At 43.5% G+C, this 23415-nt stretch overlaps 1 protein-coding gene across 1 annotated transcript in view; it reads left to right on the top strand.

Moving 5' to 3' along the window:
• Window positions 1–8628: 8628 nt before the first annotated feature.
• Window positions 8629–23415, top strand: part of LOC141134934 (uncharacterized) — an 86458-nt gene continuing 71671 nt past the window's right edge. Inside the window, exons 1-2 of the mRNA XM_073624366.1 lie at window positions 8629–8693; window positions 22649–22726. Coding sequence (XP_073480467.1) covers window positions 8660–8693; window positions 22649–22726 — 112 coding nt within the window. The 5' untranslated portion in view covers window positions 8629–8659. The remainder of the gene's footprint in view (window positions 8694–22648; window positions 22727–23415) is intronic.

Below are 23415 nucleotides of genomic sequence, written 5' to 3'. Positions count from 1 at the left end.
AATATAGATTATATATATATATATATATATATATATATATATATATATATATATATTTTCTATGCACCTTGCACTTTATATGTTTGATCGATATGGATTCACTGTAATAGTTTTTTGATATTCATTCACTTATATACCAGATTTGAATTTGCATTATTAATTTATTGGTTATTCATTCATAGAGAAAGTATTTTTTTATATATTTTTTTATATATATCTCACACTCTAGAGATAATATAGTAATTGTGTTCACTCTAGCGAAGCGCATATTCTTCATCATTATAGTGTGTATGGGTTTGACAAAGTCAGCAGATAGAGGATTGGTATGGGTTGACTTAGCGGTTGGGGGGAGGGAGGGTTTACAAATGATTTTAGGCCCCAAAAAAAAGCCTCTGGCACTCTGCATGAATTTAAGGACACAAATAACATTTGTACACATTTTAGGGGGTGTTTAGGGTAAAGCAGTACTATGGAGCTGACAAAATACATTGTTAAGTGAATAGGCTAGGTGGATATGGGCCCAGGATAACATGCTAAGGAGGTTAGTGAAGGCAAATATGCATGAAGGACAAAAAAGGAGCATTAAAAGTTTCCAGCATGCATGAGGACAAAGGGGACATTCACAGCATATTAAAATCATGGTAATTAGGGAATGATGAAAGAAATACAATACATTAGCAAACAGTAAATACATAGAATGTGATGATAAAAGAGAAAACTTACCTTAATATAGTCCTTCTGCAGGACCTGAATGACGGCAGAACAGGTCTCTGGGATAATGATCCCCAGAGCCCGGGGGGAGATGCCTGTCTAGAACTTGAGGTCCTGCAGGCTTCTCCCTGTCGCCAAGTACCACAACCAATTCTTGGTCCATGAACTTCTCCCCACCCTGTTCATGGACCTGGCTTGGGTCAAAGCTAGAAGCCCAACACCAAGCCCCCGCACAGCATTTATTAAAACAAAGTCATTTTAACAACAGTAAGTAGAGTACAAATGTGTTTGTACTCTACTTACACCTCACGCTCCGTGCTGACAGGTCCCTGGGCTTCCCTGTGCACATTCCACTGTTAACTCCTAGTGTGCTGGAAGGTGCAAACAGGAATGCCAAGGAACTGTCAGCACCAGTGGTGGCCCGTGCGTTGTGTGGGGGGGTTTAGTGAAGTGATGGCTGTATTTAATGGGCACAGGTGGCTGCGTTTGAAGGGCACAAGTGGCTGTGTTTGATGGGCACAAGTGGCTGCGTTTGACAAGCACAAGTGGCTGCGTTTAAAGGGCACAGGTGGCTGTGTTTGACTGGCACAGGTGGCTGTGTTTGACGGGCACAAGTGGCTGCGTTTGATGGGCACAGGTGGCTGTGGTTGACGGGCACAAGTGGCTGCGTTTGACGGGCACAAGTGGCTGCGTTTGACGGGCACAGGTGGCTGTATTTGACAGGAACAGGTGGCTGTGTTTGACAGGCACAAGTGGCTGCGTTTAACGGGCACAGGTGGCTGCGTTTGACGGGCACAATTGTCTGCGTTTAACGGGCACAGGTGGCTGTGTTTGACGGGCACAAGTGGCTGCATTTGACGGGCACAAGTGGCGGCGTTTGACAGGCAGTCGGGCACAAGTGGCTGCGTTTGATGGGCAGATTAGCTGCGTTTGACGGGCACAGTGGCTGCATTTGATGTGCACAGTGACTGCGTTTGATGGGCACAGTGAGGCTGCATTTGATGGGGGGGTTCAGTATTTTTCAGTTTGTTTGCGCCCCCCCAAAAAATTTTGAGCACCAGCTGCCATTGGTCAGCACAGAGACAATACAGGGAACTTTACAGGGCTGTTTGTCATCTGTGGATTCTATCACTCCTGACTAGGGATGAGCCGAACACCCCCCTGTTCAGTTTGCACCAGAACTTGCGAACAGGCAAAAAATTTGTTCGAACACACGAACACCGTTAAAGTCTATGGGACACGAACACAATAATCAAAAGTGCTAATTTTAAAGGCTTATATGCAAGTTATTGTCATAAAAAGTGTTTGGGGACCTGGGTCCTGCCCCAGGGGACATGGATCAATGCAAAAAAAAGTTTTAAAAACGGCCGTTTTTTCAGGAGCAGTGATTTTAATAATGCTTAAGGTGAAACAATAAAAGTGTAATATTCCTTTAAATTTCGTACCTGGGGGGTGTCTATAGTATGCCTGTAAAGGGGCACATGTTTCCCGTGTTTAGAACAGTCTGACAGCAAAATGACATTTGAAAGGAAAAAAAGTCATTTAAAACTACTTGCGGCTATTAATGAATTGCCGGTCCGACAATACACATAACAGTTCATTGATAAAAACGGCATGGGAATTCCCTACAGGGGAACCCCAAACCAAAATTAAAAAAAAAATGATATGGAGGGTCCCCCTAAATTCCATACCAGGCCCTTCAGGTCTGGTATGGATATTAAGGGGAACCCCGGCCAAATTTTTTTTAAAAATGGCATGGGATCCCCCTCAAAATCTATACCAGACCCTCCAGGTCTGGTATGGATTTTAAGGGGAACCCCGCACCATTTTTTTAAACATTTTGCCCGGGGTTCCCCTTAATATCCATACCAGACCTGAAGGTCACCGTGTGAAGAACCGTCAGAAGAGGAGAAGCGTCACACAGCAGGAGCCTCCCACCATGCCATCATCGATGTGGAGCGGCCCGAGGAGAAAAAGGGAAGAAGACAGCGCGGAGGAGATGCCGGACAAGAACACCGGAGGAAAAACCAGAAAAACCAGAAGAAGAAGAAGATGGAGGAAGAAACCGAAGGAAGACAGAAGATAGAAGAAAGAAGATAGAAGAAAGAAGAAGCATTTAAATAAAGGTATTGTCAAAAACTGTCTCTTGTCATTTTTAACATTTTTGACAGTTTTTTTGTGAAATGGTAGGGGTACTTTTGTACCCCCTTACCATTTCACACAGGGGGGAGGGCCGGGATCTGGGGGTCCCCTTGTTAAAGGGGGCTTCCAGATTCCGATAAGCCCCCCACCCGCAGACCCCCACAACCACCGGGCAAGGGTTGTGGGGATGAGGCCCTTGTCCCCATCAACATGGGGACAAGGTGTTTTGGGGGGCTACCCCAAAGCACCCTCCCAATATTGAGGGCATGTGGCCTGGTACAGTTCAGGAGGGGGGGGCACTCTCTCATCCTCCCCTCTTTTCCTGCTGCCTGCCAGGTTGCGTGCTCGGATAAGGGTCTGGTATGGATTTTTGGGGGGACCCCACGCCAATTTTTTTTCTAATTTTGGCGGCGGGGTTCCCCTTAAAATCCATTCCAGACTTGAAGGGACAGGTATGGAATTTAGGGGGACCCCCACGTCATTTTTTTTTTGTATTTAGGTTCGGGGTTCCCCTGTGGGGAATTCCCATGCCGTTTTTATCAATGAACTTTTATGTGTATTGTCGGACAGGCAATTCATTAATAGCTGCGAGTAGTTTTAAATGAACTTTTTTCCTTTGAAATGTCATTTTGCTGTCAGACTGTTCCAAACACGGGAAACATGCGCCCCTTTACAGGCATACTATAGACACCCCCCAGGTACGAAATTTAAAGGAATATTACACTTTTATTATTTCACTTTAAGCATTATTAAAATCACTGCTCCCGAAAAAACGGCCGTTTTTAAAAAAATTTTTTGCATTAAACCATGTCTCCTGGGGCAGGACCCAGGTCCTTTTTATGACAACAAGATAAAAAGAAGACAAGGGCGCACCAGCCTTGTGCATTAACTTTTAAAACATTTATTAAATAAAAAATGGTAAAAGAAGTAACTCACAAACGATTGGTGGAGGAGGCACAACATAAAATCGTACCGGTAGACAGTCTGCGATTTGGGATGAGCGAATCCTTCCAGGGGTCGTGGAGGAACGCACAGACGTTGCAATCCTCTAACGCTTTTCGAGGGGAGAGTCCCCTCTTCCTCAGAGTTATGCAGTGCAACCTCCCTCAGCGAACTTCACTTATAAATGCCTGCATGCCAATAAGGTAGGGATGGGGTGCGGGGCTCCTCCCCCTTTTTTTCCCTAGAAAATCCCTCCCTCCTAGGTCCTCTAACCAGGCATGCCATATACACATAAGTGCATATGCAGACACGTGTACATACCATATATACACGTGCATGCATATACGCACATGCATACACATAAAAACAAATAATGAATAGTCAATTGATAAATAGGTTAATAGGAAGTGAACTGCAGCATACCGTGTATACGGACTGAAAGGCAACATGTAGTGTCTAAAAAATACCAGATAAAAATCACAGCAGGCATTATCAATCACATTGCCAGACATAAAACACAGTAGACACTACCAATCATAATGGGTGAGAGTCACCACCTCAAAACCTCGCTCATCTAGTCACAGGATGTGGACGGTGGATGGAAGTGTGCATGTACTCACATTAGTATTGTGGGGGTCGATACCTGTGGAGTGCCTCTGCATCCGCTGCACAGCGGACCGATAGCTGTAGCATGTCTGTAATCCGGAGGAACGCATGGCGATGTGCTTGCGTTCCAAGCTACAGGGGGGGGGGAAGGCGGGGTTAGCGTGCCACGCTGGAGGAGGGAGGCGGGGTTGACATCTCCCCCTCCGCATGGCGCACAGTGCACTGGCCGTACGGGCGGCGTGAGACAGCATAGTGATGTGAGGCTGGGGGCGGGGCCGACATGTAGAGAGCCCTACGCCCTCCAGAGACATCCTGGTGTCTGACGAGGTGACCAGCTGTCGCACAGACCATGGACCAGGCACATCTAGACAGCACATTGCTACAATACACTGCCAGTGTGTATAGCAATGATAGGATAATAATGAAACTGGCAATGAAAGTACAACTACCACCAGATGATTTGTAGATTTGTTTGTGTCATTAATAGTGGTAATGTGTGTGTTATCTAGCAATGCGGTTGATGATGCTGTTACAAGGGTAATGCTGGTAGAAGTATTTCTAAAACAATCATAGCGCTAGTAAAAATAGTGATAAATAATATAATAAAAGATCAATCATCCGACCATCAGCGCGACCAGCACGCTGTACATATAGCTCCTATGCGCATATGGGTGCCCACAGACTCGCATACCTCTAATAAGCTACAGATCAGTACCCATATTAATGGTGGTACTAATAGTAAAATTAAATGAATTAAATTAAAATACAAATAAGGATTACGCTGAGAGAGGTATGCGCATGCAACAACCTATTGCGACTGCTATACCATACATATTATATAATATAATAACAATACAAACGGTAAGTATTACATATTCAGTCGCTATGTGCAAAAGGTGGTTGTGACAATGACTGTACAAACAAAACGATATCTATACTTAACCACTAGACATATATCACGAATGGTGTCTCAAGTAAAACGCTATATTGGTATGAAATCGTTAGTAATCCACTAGTAATCAGAACAGAAAATTGGTTGCATCAGATGAATTGAGAGATGCACTGACACTGTCCTATATGTTGAGGACAGTGTAAATGCGTGCAAGGACTATAAACGGGAAAAAGGCAGAGACAGTGGGGTGGGGGGGGGGAGGGAAAAACAAATGAATACCCATCAAACTCTACATGGTCAGACAATTTTGTGAACCTCAGGATCCTCATTCAACCCCCCAGGGGTCATACTGCCCAAGGTGAAGATCCAATAGGCCTCGCGTTTGAAGAGTCTCTGGTGTCTTCTACCTCTGTCAATATCACCCCCGATGGACTCAAACCCAAACACTTTCATGCCCATGGTGGACATCTTGAAAGTGCCTAGGGACAGGGTATTTGACTCGTGTGTTGATAATATCGCATTTATGCTCGCCAATGCGTACTCTCATAGGACGGGAGGTGCGGCCAACGTAAAGGCGCCCACGCGGACAAATAATGCCATAAACTACGTGGTCAGTACCGCAGTTAATGAATTGCTTCAGGTGGTGAGTTCTGCCATCTATACCAGTGACAGACTTTTTCCTGTGCCACATGTATTGACAGGTGCCGCAGTTTCTAACGCTACACTTGTAACTGCCTTTCTGGTCAAAAATAGTCGACCAGACATTGATGGACTTATTTAGAGGTTTCTTCACCATGCTGGGGGCTATCAGGCTTCTTAAGTCACTGGGTTTTCTATAAACTATATTGGGTCTATCGGAAAGGTGTTTACTCAAAATAGGATCGTGTTTGAGGATACTCCAGTTCTTCCGTAAAATACTTTGTATTTCAAAAGCCCTGTTGGTATATTGGGTGGAGAACCGAGTCTGTATAGTGTCTTCATCACTCGCAGGGGTGGACTGTGAATCATGTACCGAGGGCTCCTCATATAGATGGACATATTTATTGCAGGCCGTATCTATTAGGGTGGGATCATATCCTTTATCAATGAATTTGTTTCGGAGGATCTTACTCTGTTCAAGATAGTCGCTTTTCGTTGTACAAGTGCGCTTAAGGCTACAAAACTGACCATATGGGACGTTCTTGATCCATCTAGGATGATGGTTGCTCTCAGCATGTAAAAAGGAATTACCACTGCTGGGTTTGAAGTGTGTTTTGGAAATAATTTTCCCATTAAGGCCGTTCCTGAGCTCCAGATCTAAGAAAACGAGAATGTCACTACTGATGACATGCGTGAACTCAATCCCAAACGGATTGCTTCTGCAGTGCTCAAGGAATTGTCTTAGCTCCTGGTCGGATCCATCCCAAATGATAAGGATATCGTCTATATATCTAGCGAAGAGGACCTGGTTCGCTCCGAAGGGATTATTGTTCCAAATGAACAATTCTTCCCAATACCCCATGAAGATGTTGGCATAACTGGGGGCGAACCTGGCCCCCATCGCGGTGCCCTTTATCTGCAAATAGTGTTCTCCGAGAAAGGAGAAATGATTGTGTTTAAGGGAGAATTCAACACAATCAAGTATAAACTTAGCCTGTACAGAGTTAAGACCACCTTCCTTAGACAAATAGTGATTCACTGCTCTAAGGCCATAAACATGATCGATCGACGTATAGAGTGAGGCTACATCTAAGGAAAGCCATCTATATCTAGGCTGCCATATGTAGTGTGATAAGATATCCAACATGTGGCTCGAGTCCCTAACGAAAGATGGAAGATTCGTAACTATTCCCTGCAGAAAATGATCAATGTAGCACCCTACATTGCTGGTAATGCTGTCAATACCCGCAATGATGGGTCTACCAGGGGGGTTCACCTCGCTTTTATGCACTTTCAGGATGTGGTAAAAATGTGGGGTTAAAGCATGTCTGTTGTAGAGAAATTGAAACTCGTTTTTGGTTAAGACCATATTCAATAATGCTTGGTCCAAAAGTAATTTTAGATCTTTCGTATACTCTACAACAGGGTCACCTTTCAATTTAGTATAAGTGACTGTATCCCCCAATAACCTCATAGCTTCAGCTACATAGTCTTCCCTGTTTTGAATCACTAGACTCCCACCTCTATCAGCTTTCCTGATGATGACATCTTGATTCTGCCTAAGACTAGTAATGGATAGTCCCAGGGGGTCAAGATGCCTATTGAACTTGTTCCCTTTTTTATTGGCATGGTGAAATCTCTTATTTTTTTTATGACAATACCATGCATATAAGCCTTTAAAATTAGCACTTTTGATTTCTCCCATAGACTTTTTAAGGGTGTTCCGCGGCTTTCGAATTTGCCGCGAACACCCCAAATTGTTCGCTGTTCGGCGAACTGGCGAACAGCCGATGTTTGAGTCGAACATGAGTTTGACTCGAACTCAAAGCTCATCCCTACTCCTGACCTCCCAGCAGCAGTGTGTGTGAATGCCTGTACCCTGTAGTGCGCCGGATTAGTGCACTTTTTAAGGGAGTGAGGTTATTTTTAATTCAAAGCGGAGTTCCAGTCAATTTTTTGTTTATTAAAAGTCAGCAGCTACAAAAAAAGTGTATCTTCTGACTTTTAATAAAAAGACACTCACCTGTCCCACAATCCAGTGACGTGGCCACCCAAACCCTCCCTTCTCTCCCCTGCCTGTCCACAGCACTGGCAATACTACTGTGGGCATCCGGCTGTGACAGCTGGCAGCTTCACAGCCGGGTGCGCATGTCTCACTGCACTGTCCTGAAGATGCGCACCCTTAGTGTAGTGCATGCTAGTCGTTCGGTGGGCCGAAACAAACTGTCGAACGCCCTGATAATTTGGGTGTTCATTGAACGGGCGAATAGCCAATGTTCGGCCCAAACTCATGCTCGGGCCAAACCATTCACACAACTCTATGCACCCATAGACTGTCCTAGTCTACAAATGTAACTATGTAACAAATGTAACTAATGTTTAGTAATGTAACTGAAACATGCCAAGTTTGGTGAGAACAGACCTGGGGTTTTGACTGGGAGATCTCATTGATGGAGAACTGAAGACATAAAAGAAGCCAGCCAGGCTACACCCGTAATAAAGTCCAATTTTTGGGTGAAATGACCCATTAATGAAATCCTTTAGGGCCGGCAACATGTTTATTTTTGTTTCTTGGTGAAATATTACTTCCTGTCTGTTATGTTTCTCACGCTTTGGTCTGTGGTTGGAGATCCGGAGATGGTCAGTATGAGGAAATCTCTCATATCAGAAAACATTTCTGGTTCTCATATAGTGAACAGCACAGAGCACACTTATCAACGGAGAGCAATGAAGAGGAACAATGAGATTGAAATGATGTCAGGTAATCTACATATAGTAATCATTGTACTGGGACCAGTACCAGCATCACATGATACGTCACCTGAGACTGGGATCAAGTTGGGAGTTTTGGTTTCAATTTAATTCTTAGTTTTATCTGGTAAAGGTGACATTTAATTTGATTATATTTTGCCTTTTCTCTTCTCATTACATTCCTCATTTTAGACTCAGTGATATCATCACTGGGTATCTGTGCTTCTCTATGCAATGCTGGAAGGTCATGGCTGGTGGGAAGGGATGGCAGGGTGCTGTACATAGCTATTCATTTATTAAATTAGTTCATTTATTTACGATGTTGGCACTTTTATTGCACATTGTTATTTATGCACAGGACACTTGATTTTCTTATTTTTTTTTCATTTAAAGTTTATTAATGATAAACATAAGAAAACATACAAAGAAGTATACATTGTGTATAAGGAGTCATGTAAATACATGTGATATAATTCTGTTAACGTATATATGTAACACAATATCTATGGTATTTTATTAGTAAATAGTTGGTCTTGTATACTTAATTTGTTAAATAATGAAGCATTGTAGCGTAAGAAGAACAGGATGAAGTTAGATAATAGAGTAGAGTACAGATTTATGAAAGAGAATAGAGGGGATTATTAGGGATATGGGGAAAGAAGGGTAAAAGAAGGGAAAAGAAGAAATTGGGGAGAGGTAAAGTGGGAGGAGAAGGATATAGGATATAGTGGTCATCTTCAGATGTGTCAATTTGTTTTGTGTCTCTAATATCACAGTGTTTTGTTTCCAATAAGTATTCATGATGTAACATTCTCAATAAATTACAGGGGTTATGAAAAAGTATATATGCTATACTTATCGTTTATCGGGTCTATAACGATCATTATTCAGTTTTCAGCTCTCGGTGCGGGTACATTCTTCCCAGAAGGGGTATGGCAGAGTAAGATAATTATTCACGGAAAGATCAAGTGAATGTGGCTACCCTCAGATCCTCATATTTTTGTGAATACCTGAAGGCAAACCATGGAGACCAGGTTTTGTGGTATCTTTTCAATCGAGTGGTTGGACTGTGCTATTGTCTCCTCCATGTCACATATGTCTTTAATTCTGGAGAGCCAATCTCCAATTGACGGGGTGCTAGTGGTTTTCCAAAACAGCGGCACAAGAGATTTGGTTGCATTCAATAGGTGTTTAGATTGAATTCCTGTATCGCTGAGTCAGAAAGGTGGTGACATGGAGTAGACAGCACGCCGCGTCCAACCTCAATGAGGTTTCTGTTATGTGTCTAATAGTTGCATTCACTCCCGACCAGTATTGGGCTATCATGGGACAAGTCCACCACATATGTGGGAGTGTGCCCCTGTCCTTCTGGCATCGCCAGCAGAGTTCAGAGGATTGAGGGTGCCATTTGTGTATTTTGTCAGGGGTGACATACCATCGTGTCAGCAATTTGTAGGCCGTTTCTTGTGGTCTGGTGCCTAATGAGCATTTGTGTGCCAGTATACAAGCATTCTGCCATTGTTTGTCAGTTAGATCCACACCGCGTTCTTTTGACCACTGCTCTCTGAATCTATCCCCAGAAGGTTTTTCTGAGTTTTGCAACCAGGCGTATGATATCGAGGTAGCTTTTTGGATATGTTCTCCGTCCAGGCACACTGATTCCACCTCAGTAAGTCGTCTGGTAAAGTGTCTTTTACGATGAGTATTGTTAGTGTAGCTGCGTATCTGGAAATAAGTCCATTGTGGTAGGTGTGTCATGTCGTTATGTAGTTTGAGTGTGGAGAAGTCCTTTATCTGGGTGTTTTGGAAGCAGTGTTTAGCCAGAAGGGGAGTATTTGGGTCTAAGGACCGCAGTAGATGAGGATTCCCTTCACCAGGGGGAAAGTCTGGATTGTGATGTAGTGGGGTGAGCGGGCTTAATGATGTAGAGAAGTTGGTATTCTTAGTTAATTGATGAAAAATTGATAAAGTGGTGTTTATCAAGGGGTGTTGTTTTAAGAGTGGTGGGTATTTTGAGCCCGATATCCAGGGTGAGAATTTCAAGGGTATAGGGCTCAATTCCTTCTCTAAGTAGACCCAGTCTTTGAGGTCAGCATGGCAATGCCAATCTATGATTCCAGTGACATGGGATGCAAAATAATATTTCTTGTAATCCGGTAGGCCCATCCCTCCCCATTTTTTGGGTCTCGTCAGTAGTGAGTATCTGATTCGTGGATGTTTGCGTGCCCATACAAATTTGAGTTGAATTGATTGCAGCCTTTTGAAAAAGTTTGTGGGTAATTTTATTGGTAGGGTTCTGAATAAATAAAGAATTCTAGGAAGGATGGATATTTTACATATGGCCGCCCTTCCAAGCCATGAGAATTTTTTTGGATGCCAGATAGTCAGATCCTGCTCTATGGCTTTTAGAAGTGGTGGGAAATTTGTCTCGACTATCTGAGAGAGTTTTGGAGTTAGCCAAATCCCCAAATATTTAAGTGCTGTTCTCTCCCACTTAAGGAGGCAATTGTTTTGTATGATTTGTAGGGTATGATCTAGAACATTAATGTTCATTGCTTCAGACTTAGTATAATTGATTTTGAAATTTGAGACGTAGCCATATTTAGAGAATTCTTGTAGCAGGTTTGGAAGGGATGTGTGTGGTTTCGTTAGGAAAAATAGTAAGTCGTCCGCATATGCGGCTATCTTGTATTGCTTATTTGCTATATGAAAGCCTCTAATATCTGGGTTCATCATTATTCTCCTGATGAATGGTTCAAGTGAGAGTATGAAGAGGAGCGGGGATAAGGGGCATCCCTGTCTGGCACCATTGGAGATATGTACTGTGTCTGATAAGGATCTGTTAAAGCGTAGTCATGATAACAGGTGTGTGCCTAGGCCTATGAATCTGCACGCCTCCATCATGAAGTCCCACGCTACTCGATCGAAGGCCTTCTCCGCATCCGTGGACAGGAGAAGGCCCTCGAATTTTCGCATGTGGGCAGCATGAATGATGTTAAGTGATTTTGTGACATTGTCCTTTGCTTCCCTGCCTGGCATAAAACCAGCTTGCTCATGTCCGATCAGATTATGTAGTAGGGGTCTCAGTCTGTTTGCTATGATTTTTGCCATTAGCTTAACATCTAAGTTTAATAGGGAGATTTGTCTGTAGCTAGTACAATGTGTTGGACCTTTATTTGGTTTAGGCAGGACTGTTATGTGGGCTGATAAAAAAGTTGGGGGGGTTTCCCTTGGGGTTGAGAATGAGTGAGGGGGGTTTGTTAATATATCTGTGAATGTTTTGTAATAAATCGAGGAGAATCCGTCTGGACCAGGACTTTTCCCGGTTTTCAGGTCTTTAATTGCTAACTGTACTTCTGTGGAATCTATAGGTTGGTCAAGGAGCTCAGTGTCAGTTTCAGAGAGTTTGGGGAGGTTAGAGGAGAGTAAATAGTCTTGTATAGCTTGTTGTCTAGTCCCTAGAATGTCCGCTGGTTTGTGTTGCTTCGGTAAGTTATACAATTTGGAATAATAATCATGAAAGTGTTGGGCTATTAAATCATCTGTTACATCCAATTTACCGTCTTTATTAGTTATGCCTAGAATATTGTTTTTGTGGCGGGGACCTTTCAGGGCTCTAGCTAAAAATTTGCCTGTCTTGTCTCCGTATTCGTAATAGATTTTTTTCTTGAAAAATAGGAGGCGTTTCGTACTGGCATCTAATGTTTGTTGTAATGTTTTCCTGGTGTCTAATAATTCGGTTGCCACTCGTGCCGATAGTGAGTGTTTGTGTAGTGTCTCTAATTTTGATATTTTGTCTGTCAATTTGATTACCTCTTTTTCTCTCTCCCTTTTGCGTTGTGCTCCCATCTTAATCAGCTCCCCCTGAATGGTACACTTGTGGGCCACACACACCATTAGGGGGTCTATGTCCTGAGTGGTATTGTGTGCAAAGAATTCTTTCAAGAGAGATGTGACTTTAGGTAGTAGCACATGATCTGTCAGTAGAGATGAATTTAATCGCCATGTGGAAGTATTTTTTGTGCGAGTCCTGGGGGTTAGCTTGACTGAGATAGGTGCATGGTCAGATATAGACTGGAACCCTATTTTTGCCTAAGAGACGAGATGTAGGTCTCTGAGTGAAACAAATAGGTAGTCGTTCCTAGAATATTTATCATGGGGGGTGGAGAAAAATGTGAAATCCTTGTCTTCCGGATGTAAGAAGCTCCATGAATCTATAAGGTGCAAGGAATGTAACGATTTTTTAATACTTTTTAGGGTCTTGTATGTTATGTGTGATTTGCCCGTAGATGTGTCTGTCAGGGGGTTTGGAGGAAGATTGAAATCCCCTCCCAAAATTATGCAACCTGAGCTAAATCCTGCTAATTCTCGTACCAGCTGTCTGCAAAAAGCTAAATGTAACTTGTTGGGAAAGTATAATAGGGTTACCATCATATTTCCCTTTCAGTATGAGAAATCTTCCGTCTGGGTCTGTCAATTTGTCTGTTAGTTCGAAGGGGGCTTCTCTACTAATTAGTATCGACACTCCTTTCGTTTTTGCCTGCTCGTTATTTGCATTGTGTGCTGTAGTGAAGAAGGAATCAGTGAGCCTGGGTATTTTGTGGGATTTAAAATGCGTTTCTTGGAGGAAGGCAAAGTGAGGCCACCTTTTTTAAGTTCCCTTAGGAGGGTTGATCTTTTCTCGGGGATGTTCAATCCCTGGACGTTGTGGGATACCACCGTAGGATTTTGGCCTAGAGAGGAGTAAGCCATAGTTCCACTGGAGACAGATTCAGAGAGTCAGGACCTGTAAGCAGTACTTAAAAGATTATGAGAGTAGGTTCAATCAGCATTATCAGTTATTCAGTGAAGTGCATACAAGCACTATATTAAAAAAAAAAGAGGGTTGAAACAAAACAAGAAGTGTGAAAATCAATTATAGATTATAGGAAGACGAAGGAAGTTATCTGTTTCGTACCTTCAAAATAGTTACACTATCAATAAGGACGTTTGTAGTGTGTCCTGGAGCACCTAATAGTTACTGCAGGACACACTTTAAGGGACGGAGGGAGACGTCAAACAAGGGTGACAGCTAGTGCCAACCGCCTCACTAATGAAAGTGGTAAACAATAAAACTGGAGGGGGGAGGCCGCAGCCACCAATAATATCAAGTATAGTGCTTCCAGATTGGTAATTCTGCACATTCAGGTTCATTGTATTCGATCTACCGAACAAAGGGGAGGGGAGGGGGAAAGGACTTTCTGCCTCAAAGTTTGTTTTTTTTTCCCTCTTTTCCCCCTCTTATGAGGTACGCATAAACCTGTATACTAATTATACCAGTGAAATATAAGCCAAATATATCCCAATATGGATCTAACTCATGGCAAATAACATTAAACATATTATGAAAAAAGAAAAAAAAGAAGGGAAAACCCCCAAAATGTCTGTAGGTCTGCGTCTATATGATAGGCAGTTCAGGTCCACAGTGTGAGGTATGTGAATGTTGGCTACCTCTATACTTGTGTGATTCAGGGTACCTGTCAGAGCCTATGGGGAGACCATGAGGTTGCCGTAGTATAATAAGTCCTCGACTGTATTCCCGTGTTATTGTGGGTATGTGAGATAGGGTAAAGTCCATCCTACGTGGGTAAGGGGGGCCTTTAACTTCTGTAATCAGCATACATCTATTGTGCAAAGTCCAGTCTATGGCGATGTAAGGCTGTAGATAATCAGATGGTGTAAGTCAAACTCAAACATTTAAGAAAAAGGGTGCATGAACATATTAACTTGCGTGAACCCTCGATATTTAGTGTCAATGGCTCCTGTCAGCAACTTGTTTAATAGGCATTTTCCGGCGCCCTAGAAGAGTGTGCCCTGTTGTTTGGTGTGCCCGCCACCGAGCCTCCGCTTCGGCCTTGTTTCATTTTTTTTGGTTGACGTTTTTCAGGAGAGGTGACGGGCGAACATGGTGGGCTCCTTTCCAGTGGTGGTAGGCGGAATTCCTGGTACCATTCCGGTAGTTCGACATGACCCAGGTGAAAGGCATCACAAAACCCAGTCAGGTCCTCTGGTGATCTCAGAGAATGTTGTCTACCGTTGTGGGTCACGAGTAGAGCGAATGGGAAGCGCCATGTATAGCGTAGATCTTTTTCCCGGAGCTTATCAAGAAGAGGACGTAGAGCCCTGCGGTTTTTTAGAGTTATTTGAGACAAGTCATGGAAGAGCATGATGTTTTCTCCATTAAATATGATTTGATCATTCCTGCGGGCTTTCTGCATGATCTCCTCTTTCAATGTAAAACTCTGCAGGCAGCAGATAACATCACGTGGAGGCATAGTGTCTGGGCAACATGCTCCAGCCTTGGTTGTTTATTTTGGGAACTGGGAGTGTCAGTGTAGTGCAGGGTGTGGCCAACTGTGCTTGGACCCAGAGATGCCTCCTCCTGCTTTCAGTGGAAATGGTTCTGGAAGAGAGGTTGGACTTGGGATCTGAGTGACAGGCAGTTTGTGTCCTGGCCAATCATTAATTTATTTGGCAGGGGGCGGGACTCTCATAAAAGCTGGGGTCACATGTTGCAAAGGAGTCCGGAGAGGGAGAGATCAGAGAGAGAGTTCCCCTGCGGGGAACGGAGCAGAGCCCCTTCCCTACGGGGAAGGAGGGGGGGACCAGGCCACATGGAGGAGAGAAGTGAGTGACACCGCACAGCATGTAGTCACTGGTATTGCTGGACGCCCCTATGGGGAAGGGAGCGTGCCAGACTGGAGAGAAGGGATGGAGAAACCATTGCAGAAGAAGTAGCAACTAAGCGAAAGACAACTGGGCGATCGATTGTTTGTGAGTGGAACAGGGACTGTTGATCAAGTGAGTGAAAGCCCAGGGAAAGGTACTACCAGAGGCTGAGGGATGTTGGTACGCAAGTCAGTGAGACAGGTGGTGATAGCCTGTGACTTAGAGTTCAACAATACCCCGGGATTCCAATCAGTCAGGCGGGAGGAATTATTCAGAGTAATCTCTTCCTTAGCTCAACTTGGAAGTACTGTAAAGGCGGGAAGTAGTGGTCAAAAGGCGGCGGTAAAGCTCCAAGCACAAATAGAGATACAGATTGTTCTAAATAAGGTCTGCAGGTGAAGAAGTTATTCAGAGTGAATCTTTACCATGTTTTCTCTAGTAAATCTACTACTGTCTTCACAATGAAAGGTTATTCAGAGTGAATTTTCATAGTCCGCATTGTTCTAAGTCTTTGCATGAAAAGGCAAAGGAAAGATCATAAAGCAGCAAAAAGAGCATCTCAGAAAACCCTTCTCCTATACCAGTTCATGGTACATCAATAAACGCAAGAGAAAATGACAAAATGGACTGTTTCTATTTCTATGGGCTGCGATGGGCTAGATGGTATAGATGGTAAATGTTATTTATGGATAGAACACACAAATTGTAGCTCCTTCAGGGGTTGTGCGCTACATATATATATATATGTACAGTATCTCACAAAAGTGAGTACACCCCTCACATTTCTGTAAATATTTTCTTCTATTTTTTCATGTGACAACAGTGAAGAAATGACACTTTTCTACAATGTAAAGTAGTGAGTGTACATCTTGTATAACAGTGTAAATTTGCTGTCCCCTCAAAATAACTCAACACACAGCCATTAATGTCTAAACCGCTGGCAACAAAAGTGAGTACACCCCTAAGTAAAAATGTCCAAATTGGTGCTTTTGGCCAATCATGGCTCAGGGGGACTATGTCCACGCCCCACACTATATAAGGCTGCTTATACGGTGGCCCTGTGTAGTGTTGTTGGTGTGGACAGAGATATATATATATATATATATATATATATATATATATATATATACACATTACTCCCTTGGGAGCTGCTGATTTTGTTCATTTTACCTTATGCCACCTTTTTTTCCCATTTCCGATCCTCCCATGTGATTCCATAAAAGTAGCACTTCACACTCTGAACTTTTTAAATGGCTTTATTTGGGACACATTTGTAGGGCAATAGGATGAAGCATATGAGATGCCCAGTTGAATCCCATATTTGAACTAGAAAAAGAGAAATATCAAATTGTAACCGTAGCTTTGTAGATTAAATTCCCCTGTTAGCGATCCTTCTCTGATTTCTGAAGTACAATCTCACTATGGGCAGCTGAATAATGCCATCACTGTGAATAATGCCGTGGAAGTTGAAACTTAAAGTCCTAGTCCTCACCACCTATTTCCGTGACCAGTGTCCAACCTCCTCCACTAACCCCAAGAAGTATTTCCAACTGTGGTCCTTGGATACACAACAAAGAATTTCTGAATAGCTCCACTGGGTTTGCACTCCCTTTGCACTCTCCCAACAACTGTCCATGTTCTACTCACAGAAAGCTGTTCCCAGTATTCTTCTTCCGCTTAGTTGCTACTTCCTCCTGCGTTACATGATAACTCCTGCTCTAGGGAACCCCACCTTGGCCTCCCTATAGTTCTGAACTCCCCGGGCTTTCCAGCCTCCTCCCCGGAGGCGCCGGGGTCTCTGAACCTCCGGGCCTCCGGTCCCGAACCTTGGGACCTCGAGCCCTTTCCTGGAAAATCCCCCTGGGGACATGTGACCCCCCCTTTTTATGAGAGACCACCTTCCAGACCACAAAAATTAACTATTGGTCACTTCTCTCACATGGGGTTTCCTGCCACTCAGGTCTCAGCCCATCCTCTCTTTCCAGCAGAGTCCACTCCCAAGCAGAGGAGGTATCCTTGAGTCCAAGTGTAGGCGGCCAAACCCTCTTCTACTCTTTCACTCCCAACCTCAAATCCACAACCAGGCCCAGTAAAAAACACATAGTCCTGGTTAAATTTACCTATTTCTACCTCCTACACTATCAAAAACACCACTAAGCATCTACCAAAATGGCACTACATCTATATATACTCTGCATTTAGCATAGACTATATACAGTGGGAATGGAAAGTATTCAGACCCCCTTAAATTTTTCACTCTTTGTTATATTGCAGCCATTTGCTAAAATCATTTTTTCCTCATTAATGTACACATAGCACCCCATATTGACAGAAAAACACAGAATTGTTGACATTTTTGCAGATTTATTAAAAGAAAAACTGAAATATCACATGGTCCTAAGTATTCAGACCCTTTGCTGTGACACTCATATATATAACTCAGGTGCTGTCCATTTCTTCTGATCATCCTTGAGATGGTTCTACACATTCATTTGAGTCCAGCTGTGTTTGATTATACTGATTGGACTTGATTAGGAAAGCCACACACCTGTCTATATAAGACCTTACAGCTCACAGTGCATCTCAGAGCAAATGAGAATCATGAGGTCAAAGGAACTGCCTGAAGAGCTCAGAGACAGAATTGTGGCAAGGCACAGATCTGGCCAAGGTTACAAAAAATTTCTGCTGCACTTAAGGTTCCTAAGAGCACAGTGGCCTCCATAATCCTTAAATGGAAGATGTTTGGGTCGACCAGAACCCTTCCTAGAGCTGGCCGTCTGGCCAAACTGAGCTATCGGGGGAGAAGAGCCTTGGTGAGAGAGGTAAAGAAGAACCCAAAGATCACTGCAGCTGAGCTCCAGAGATGCAGTCGGGAGAAGGGAGAAAGTTGAAGAAAGTCCACCATCACTGAAGCCCTCCACCAGTCAGGGCTTTATGGCAGAGTGGCCCAATGGAAGCCTTTCCTCAGTGCATGACACATGAAAGCCCGCATGGAGTTTGCTAAAAAAACATCTGAAGGGCTCCCAGATGGTGAGAAATAAGATTCTCTGGTCTGATGAGACCAAGATAGAACTTTTTGGCCTTCATTCTAAGCGGTATGTGTGGAGAAAACCAGGCACTGCTCATCACCTGTCCAATACAGTCCCAACAGTGAAGCATGGTGGTGGCAGCATCATGCTGTGGGGGTGTTTTTCAGCTGCAGGGACAGGACGACTGGTTGCAATCGAGGGAAAGATGAATGCGGCCAAGTACAGGGATATCCTGGACGAAAACCTTCTCCAGAGTGCTCAGGACCTCAGACTGGACCGAAGGTTTACCTTCCAACAAGACAATGACCCTAAGCACACAGCTAAAATAACGAAGGAGTGACTTCACAACAACTCCATGACTGTTCTTGAATGGCCCAGCCAGAGCCCTGACTTCAATTGAGCATCTCTGGAGAGACCTAAAAATGGCTGTCCACCAACATTTACCATCCAACCTGACAGAACTGGAGAGGATCTGCAAGGAGGAATGGCAGAGGATCCCCAAATCCAGGTGTGAAAAACTTGTTGCATCTTTCCCAAAAAGACTCATGGCTGTATTAGATCAAAAGGGTGCTTCTACTAAATACTGAGCAAAGGGTCTGAATACTTTGGACCATGTGATATTTCAGTTTTTCTTTTTTAATAAATCTGCAAAAATGTCAACAATGTCATTGTCAACATCTTCTGTCACCCAGGCTCAGAGTAGTTTGCCTGCCAACGCAGCTGCCAAAGTGGCCTATTCCACCTGCTCCTTGTCCACAGTCACTCCTTTCATAGTCGCACCATCATGCACGGAGGAGTCCCCAGAATTATTCGAACACAATGTCGGTTATATGCTGCTTGAGAATGCGCAGCGATTTGAAGGCTGATGGTACCCAGGTTGAGGAAGGGAGTAACGTGAGCCTAGAGAGAGGGGGTTCCACAGAAGGGCAAGAAACTGGCAGTCATGTTCCCCCAGCTGCAGCATACTGCCTGGTACAACAGCATTTCTTAAAAGAAGAGTGGTCTGTACATATATCCGGATATGGTGTTTCTAGGCTATATGTAGAACCAAAGAGCAACTTGCAATGAGTACATACAGTTCTTGGGTCCCAGTTATAACTACAACAAGAGCTTAAACAAACCAGGGACAGTAAGGCTCCAAGAGCTGAGTTGCAATTTAGAGAACAGTGGAAGAAAAAAAGGAAGAGCTAACAAGAAAGAAAGAAGAAGAGAAAGTTGGGAAACAGAGAGAAGAAAGAATAAGAGAAAAAGAATAGTGATCAATTGGACCACACCCGACCCCATGAGAAAAGGCCAGCCTCAAGGCAAAAGAGGTACCTGCATATATTGGGCCCAGGATTCCCAGATAGCTTCAAATTTTTCAGACGGATCCATAAGGATGCTCACCATTTTCTCCTGCGCCATAATCCAGGAGATTTTGCTGTTTGCCATTTGTAAAGAAACATGGGGCTGTTTCCAAGCCCGAGCTAAGGTTAATTTTGCCCCAGTAACAATAAACATAATAAGAGGATGGGTACATTTAGAGGCAGAGCTAACTTTTTAAATTGTCACACCGTGTCGGGGACCTGGGGTTCATTGGACGGTTTCCTATTGCATGAGCCACCAGGAAACTTCCCTTAAAGTGATTGTAAAGCTTCAAATATTTAAAAAAAAACAAAATAACAAACATGTTATACTGACTTACCTCCACTGTGCAGTTTGTTTTGCAGAGTGGCCCCGAACACCGACTTCTGGGGTCCCAAGGCGGCTCTCACGGATCCTCGCTGCATCATATAACCCCCTAGGAGATGCTCTCTCCTGGGGGGTTACCTTGCAGGCGCGCTCCCGAGTCCAGCATTTGGCCTCCATAGCCGCTGAATGTATGACTCAGCCCCGCCCCCCAGCGTCCACGACATTGGATTTGATTGCTAGCAGCGGGAGCCAATGGCTGCGCTGCTATCAATCTATCCAATCAAGTGCCAAGAACCCCGGGCAGAGGCACAGTGCGTACACAGGGCTCAGGTAAGTAAAACGGGGGGCTGGGGGACTGGTAACTACCAGGTGTTTTTTCACCTTAATGCATAGGATGCATTAAGGTGAAAAAACACTAGGGTTTACAACCCCTTTAGGGCAGAATCCTTGTTATGTTCTGCTTCTTGAGTTTGGATGCTGGCTCCACCCTGTGACCAGCTGTAGGAAGTCACCTGATCTTGTGACCCTATAAAATATCAAAATTATCACTTCCTCTTCTGTCTTCGCTCTAGTATAGGTTCCTGTTCCTTGGTGTATGTTAATGTGTTTCTTGTTGCTGACTTTGCTTGTTCCTGACTCCGCTTCTTGGATTACCCCTTGGATTTATACTGATCTTGTTGCCGACCCTGCCTGTTTCTGACGTCGCCTTCTGGTTAATCCCCCTGTCAGTTGATCCTTCCTTGGTCTGATGACTTGGATCATTTAGGATTGTCCTTTCTCCCACCTGGTTCCTGTCTTCGGCCTCTACTAACAGTGATTTATTTGCTGGTGGTTCCTTGTTAGGCTGTTTGCCTAACAATTGTTCCTTGTTAGGCTGGTCCCCTAATACTGGCTGCAGGATCTCAACCGTCCCTCCACCTGATACTGGGATAACAAGACTACCGATCAGGAAACCGTAGTGACGGTTGGAATCTCCTGGCAGACCTGACATGAATTCAATAATGCAATCTGAGGAGATTTAGGTACTGGTATGCCCATGATTTTATCAACCAATTGGAAGATCTTATTCCAGATCCTAATGTTAGGGCAATCCCACATATATGCATCATTGAACCTATCATTTGACAGTTCCGGTAGCAGAGAGGTGAAGATGAAGGATAGAATTTAGCTAATTTAGACAGGGACAAGATACCATCTCATCAAGAATTTCACATTTTCCTCTACCAGAGCTGTGTTTAATATTCCATGGTAAGCACAGGCAGAGGCTCTATTCCAGTCTTCCAGATCCCATTCCAGACCAAGATCCCTCTCCCATTCTAGCATGTAGAAGGATTTTGTATGGGCCATGGCCAATGACTTGTAGATCACTGAAATTCCCCCCCTCTGCTCCATGACTTGTCCACACCAGAACTCGTAGTTGGTGATACTCAGCGGATCCGGTTTTGATGACCATAATTTATGGGGGAAATGAAAAATTTGGCGGAACTGAAACTTTTCAGATAATGGCATATCTAGTTTACTAACACAATAGGCAAAAGTAAGTGGGCCTGTGAACTTAATAAAATGTCCAATTCTGTACAACCCTTTGTTCAGTCACCATTTGAAGGCTTTTATTTCTAAACCTGGAGGGAAGAGGGGTTACAAAAGAGAAGTAATAAAGGATGCCAATCTGAGACCAGTTGTGGGTGAGTCTTGAGTGAGTCCCAAAGCGCGATAGAGTGAGAGAGTGTGGGGCCAAAATAGTGAGTCTAGGCTTCTGAAAGCACCATAGTAAGTAGTCCAATGTGAAATGTGGGACCACCTGCCTTTCCATACGCACTCAGTCAGCATGAGCTGACTTAGAGTAAATTGCCGAGATCTGGGTTAGTTGTGCCACTTGGTAGTACCATAAGAGGTTAGGTAACCCTACTCCACCCTTATCCTTAGCACAAAAAAAGGTTTCCTTGGAGACTCTATGTCCCTTCGCACCCCAGATACATTTGATTAATTTTGTCTGGAAGCACCAGCAAATGATCTTTGACAATTGGGATGGGTAGGGATCTAAAGAGATAAAGGATGCATGGGAGCAGAGTCTTCTTCACTGAGTTAACTTTGCCTATCCAAGATAACTCCAAGTTGGCCCAATGTTTGAGCTCTTCTAGCTTACGATATAGTGGAGGAAAATTGGCCTCATATAAACGATCCACAGTGACAGCTAGATTGACCCCCAGATAGGGAATGTGCAAGTCACACCACTTGAACTTAAAATATTCCTTTTAATCGCGTAACTAAACGTTTCAATACTGTTATATTCAATGCTATGGATTGGTGATATAAGAAGGTGGACCGGTCAGTAACTTTTACAATTCTCCATGAATAAATTCCTGATAAGTCACAAACATCAGCAATATCATATATTAGAAAAGCTCCACCTTTTAGCGGTAAAACAGAGTGGAGAGTGGAGGTGAGCGGAGAGTATCCATTCATCTCACACAGCTTCATTATATCTGAATTACATTACCTGAATATCCTCCCCGGAATCCACAATATCTATATTAATATCTATGTTCCTCTTTAGGGAGATTGTATGAAGAAAATACGTATGCCAATATGAGTGGTCTTGATTTACGAAGGATGAGGAATGCAACAGACAAAGGTAAGTTATTATTTTTTTAGACATTGTAAGACAATATTTTTTGGACATACAATAGTAGGACATGTAGTAGACATACAGTAGTAGGACATGTAGTAGACATACGGTAGTAGGACATGTAGTAGACATATGGTAGTAGGACATGTAGTAGACATACAGTAGTAGGACATGTAGTAGACATACAGTAGTAGGACATTTGGTAGACATACGGTAGTAGGACATGTAGTAGACATACGGTAGTAGGACATGTAGTAGACATACGGTAGTATGACAGGTAGTAGACATACGGTAGTAGGACATGTAGTAGACATACAGTAGTACTGTGTGAACCAGAATCTACGCTCCCATTTGGCTATATTAGTCAAATTAGCCACTGTTGAGAACAGTGTAAACAACAACAATAACAATTCTAAAAACGTCCATAGTAATGGAGTGTCTCATATTAACAATAAAGATGTGGATTTACCATTACCGGTGGGCCCCCGATATCCAGTGCCTTACCATGCCCCCTATACACAGCAGACCTGTTTGTAAGTACTACTATGGGACTGGTCCCATCCCAATATGTATATCATGTCTTCTGCTATATGTCAACTATTGGACAATTATCTATTTAGTTTCAGATCATTATCACGTGCTTGCTCCTTATGAGTGGTTGAGTTGAAGCCGTGTCTGGATTTACATACTACATT

This window comes from Aquarana catesbeiana, linkage group LG03 (genome assembly GCF_042186555.1).
Source record: "Aquarana catesbeiana isolate 2022-GZ linkage group LG03, ASM4218655v1, whole genome shotgun sequence".
Taxonomy (NCBI): Eukaryota; Metazoa; Chordata; class Amphibia; order Anura; family Ranidae; genus Aquarana; species Aquarana catesbeiana.
Note: the sequence above shows the minus strand (reverse complement) of the source record. Positions and strands in the feature narration are given on the sequence as shown.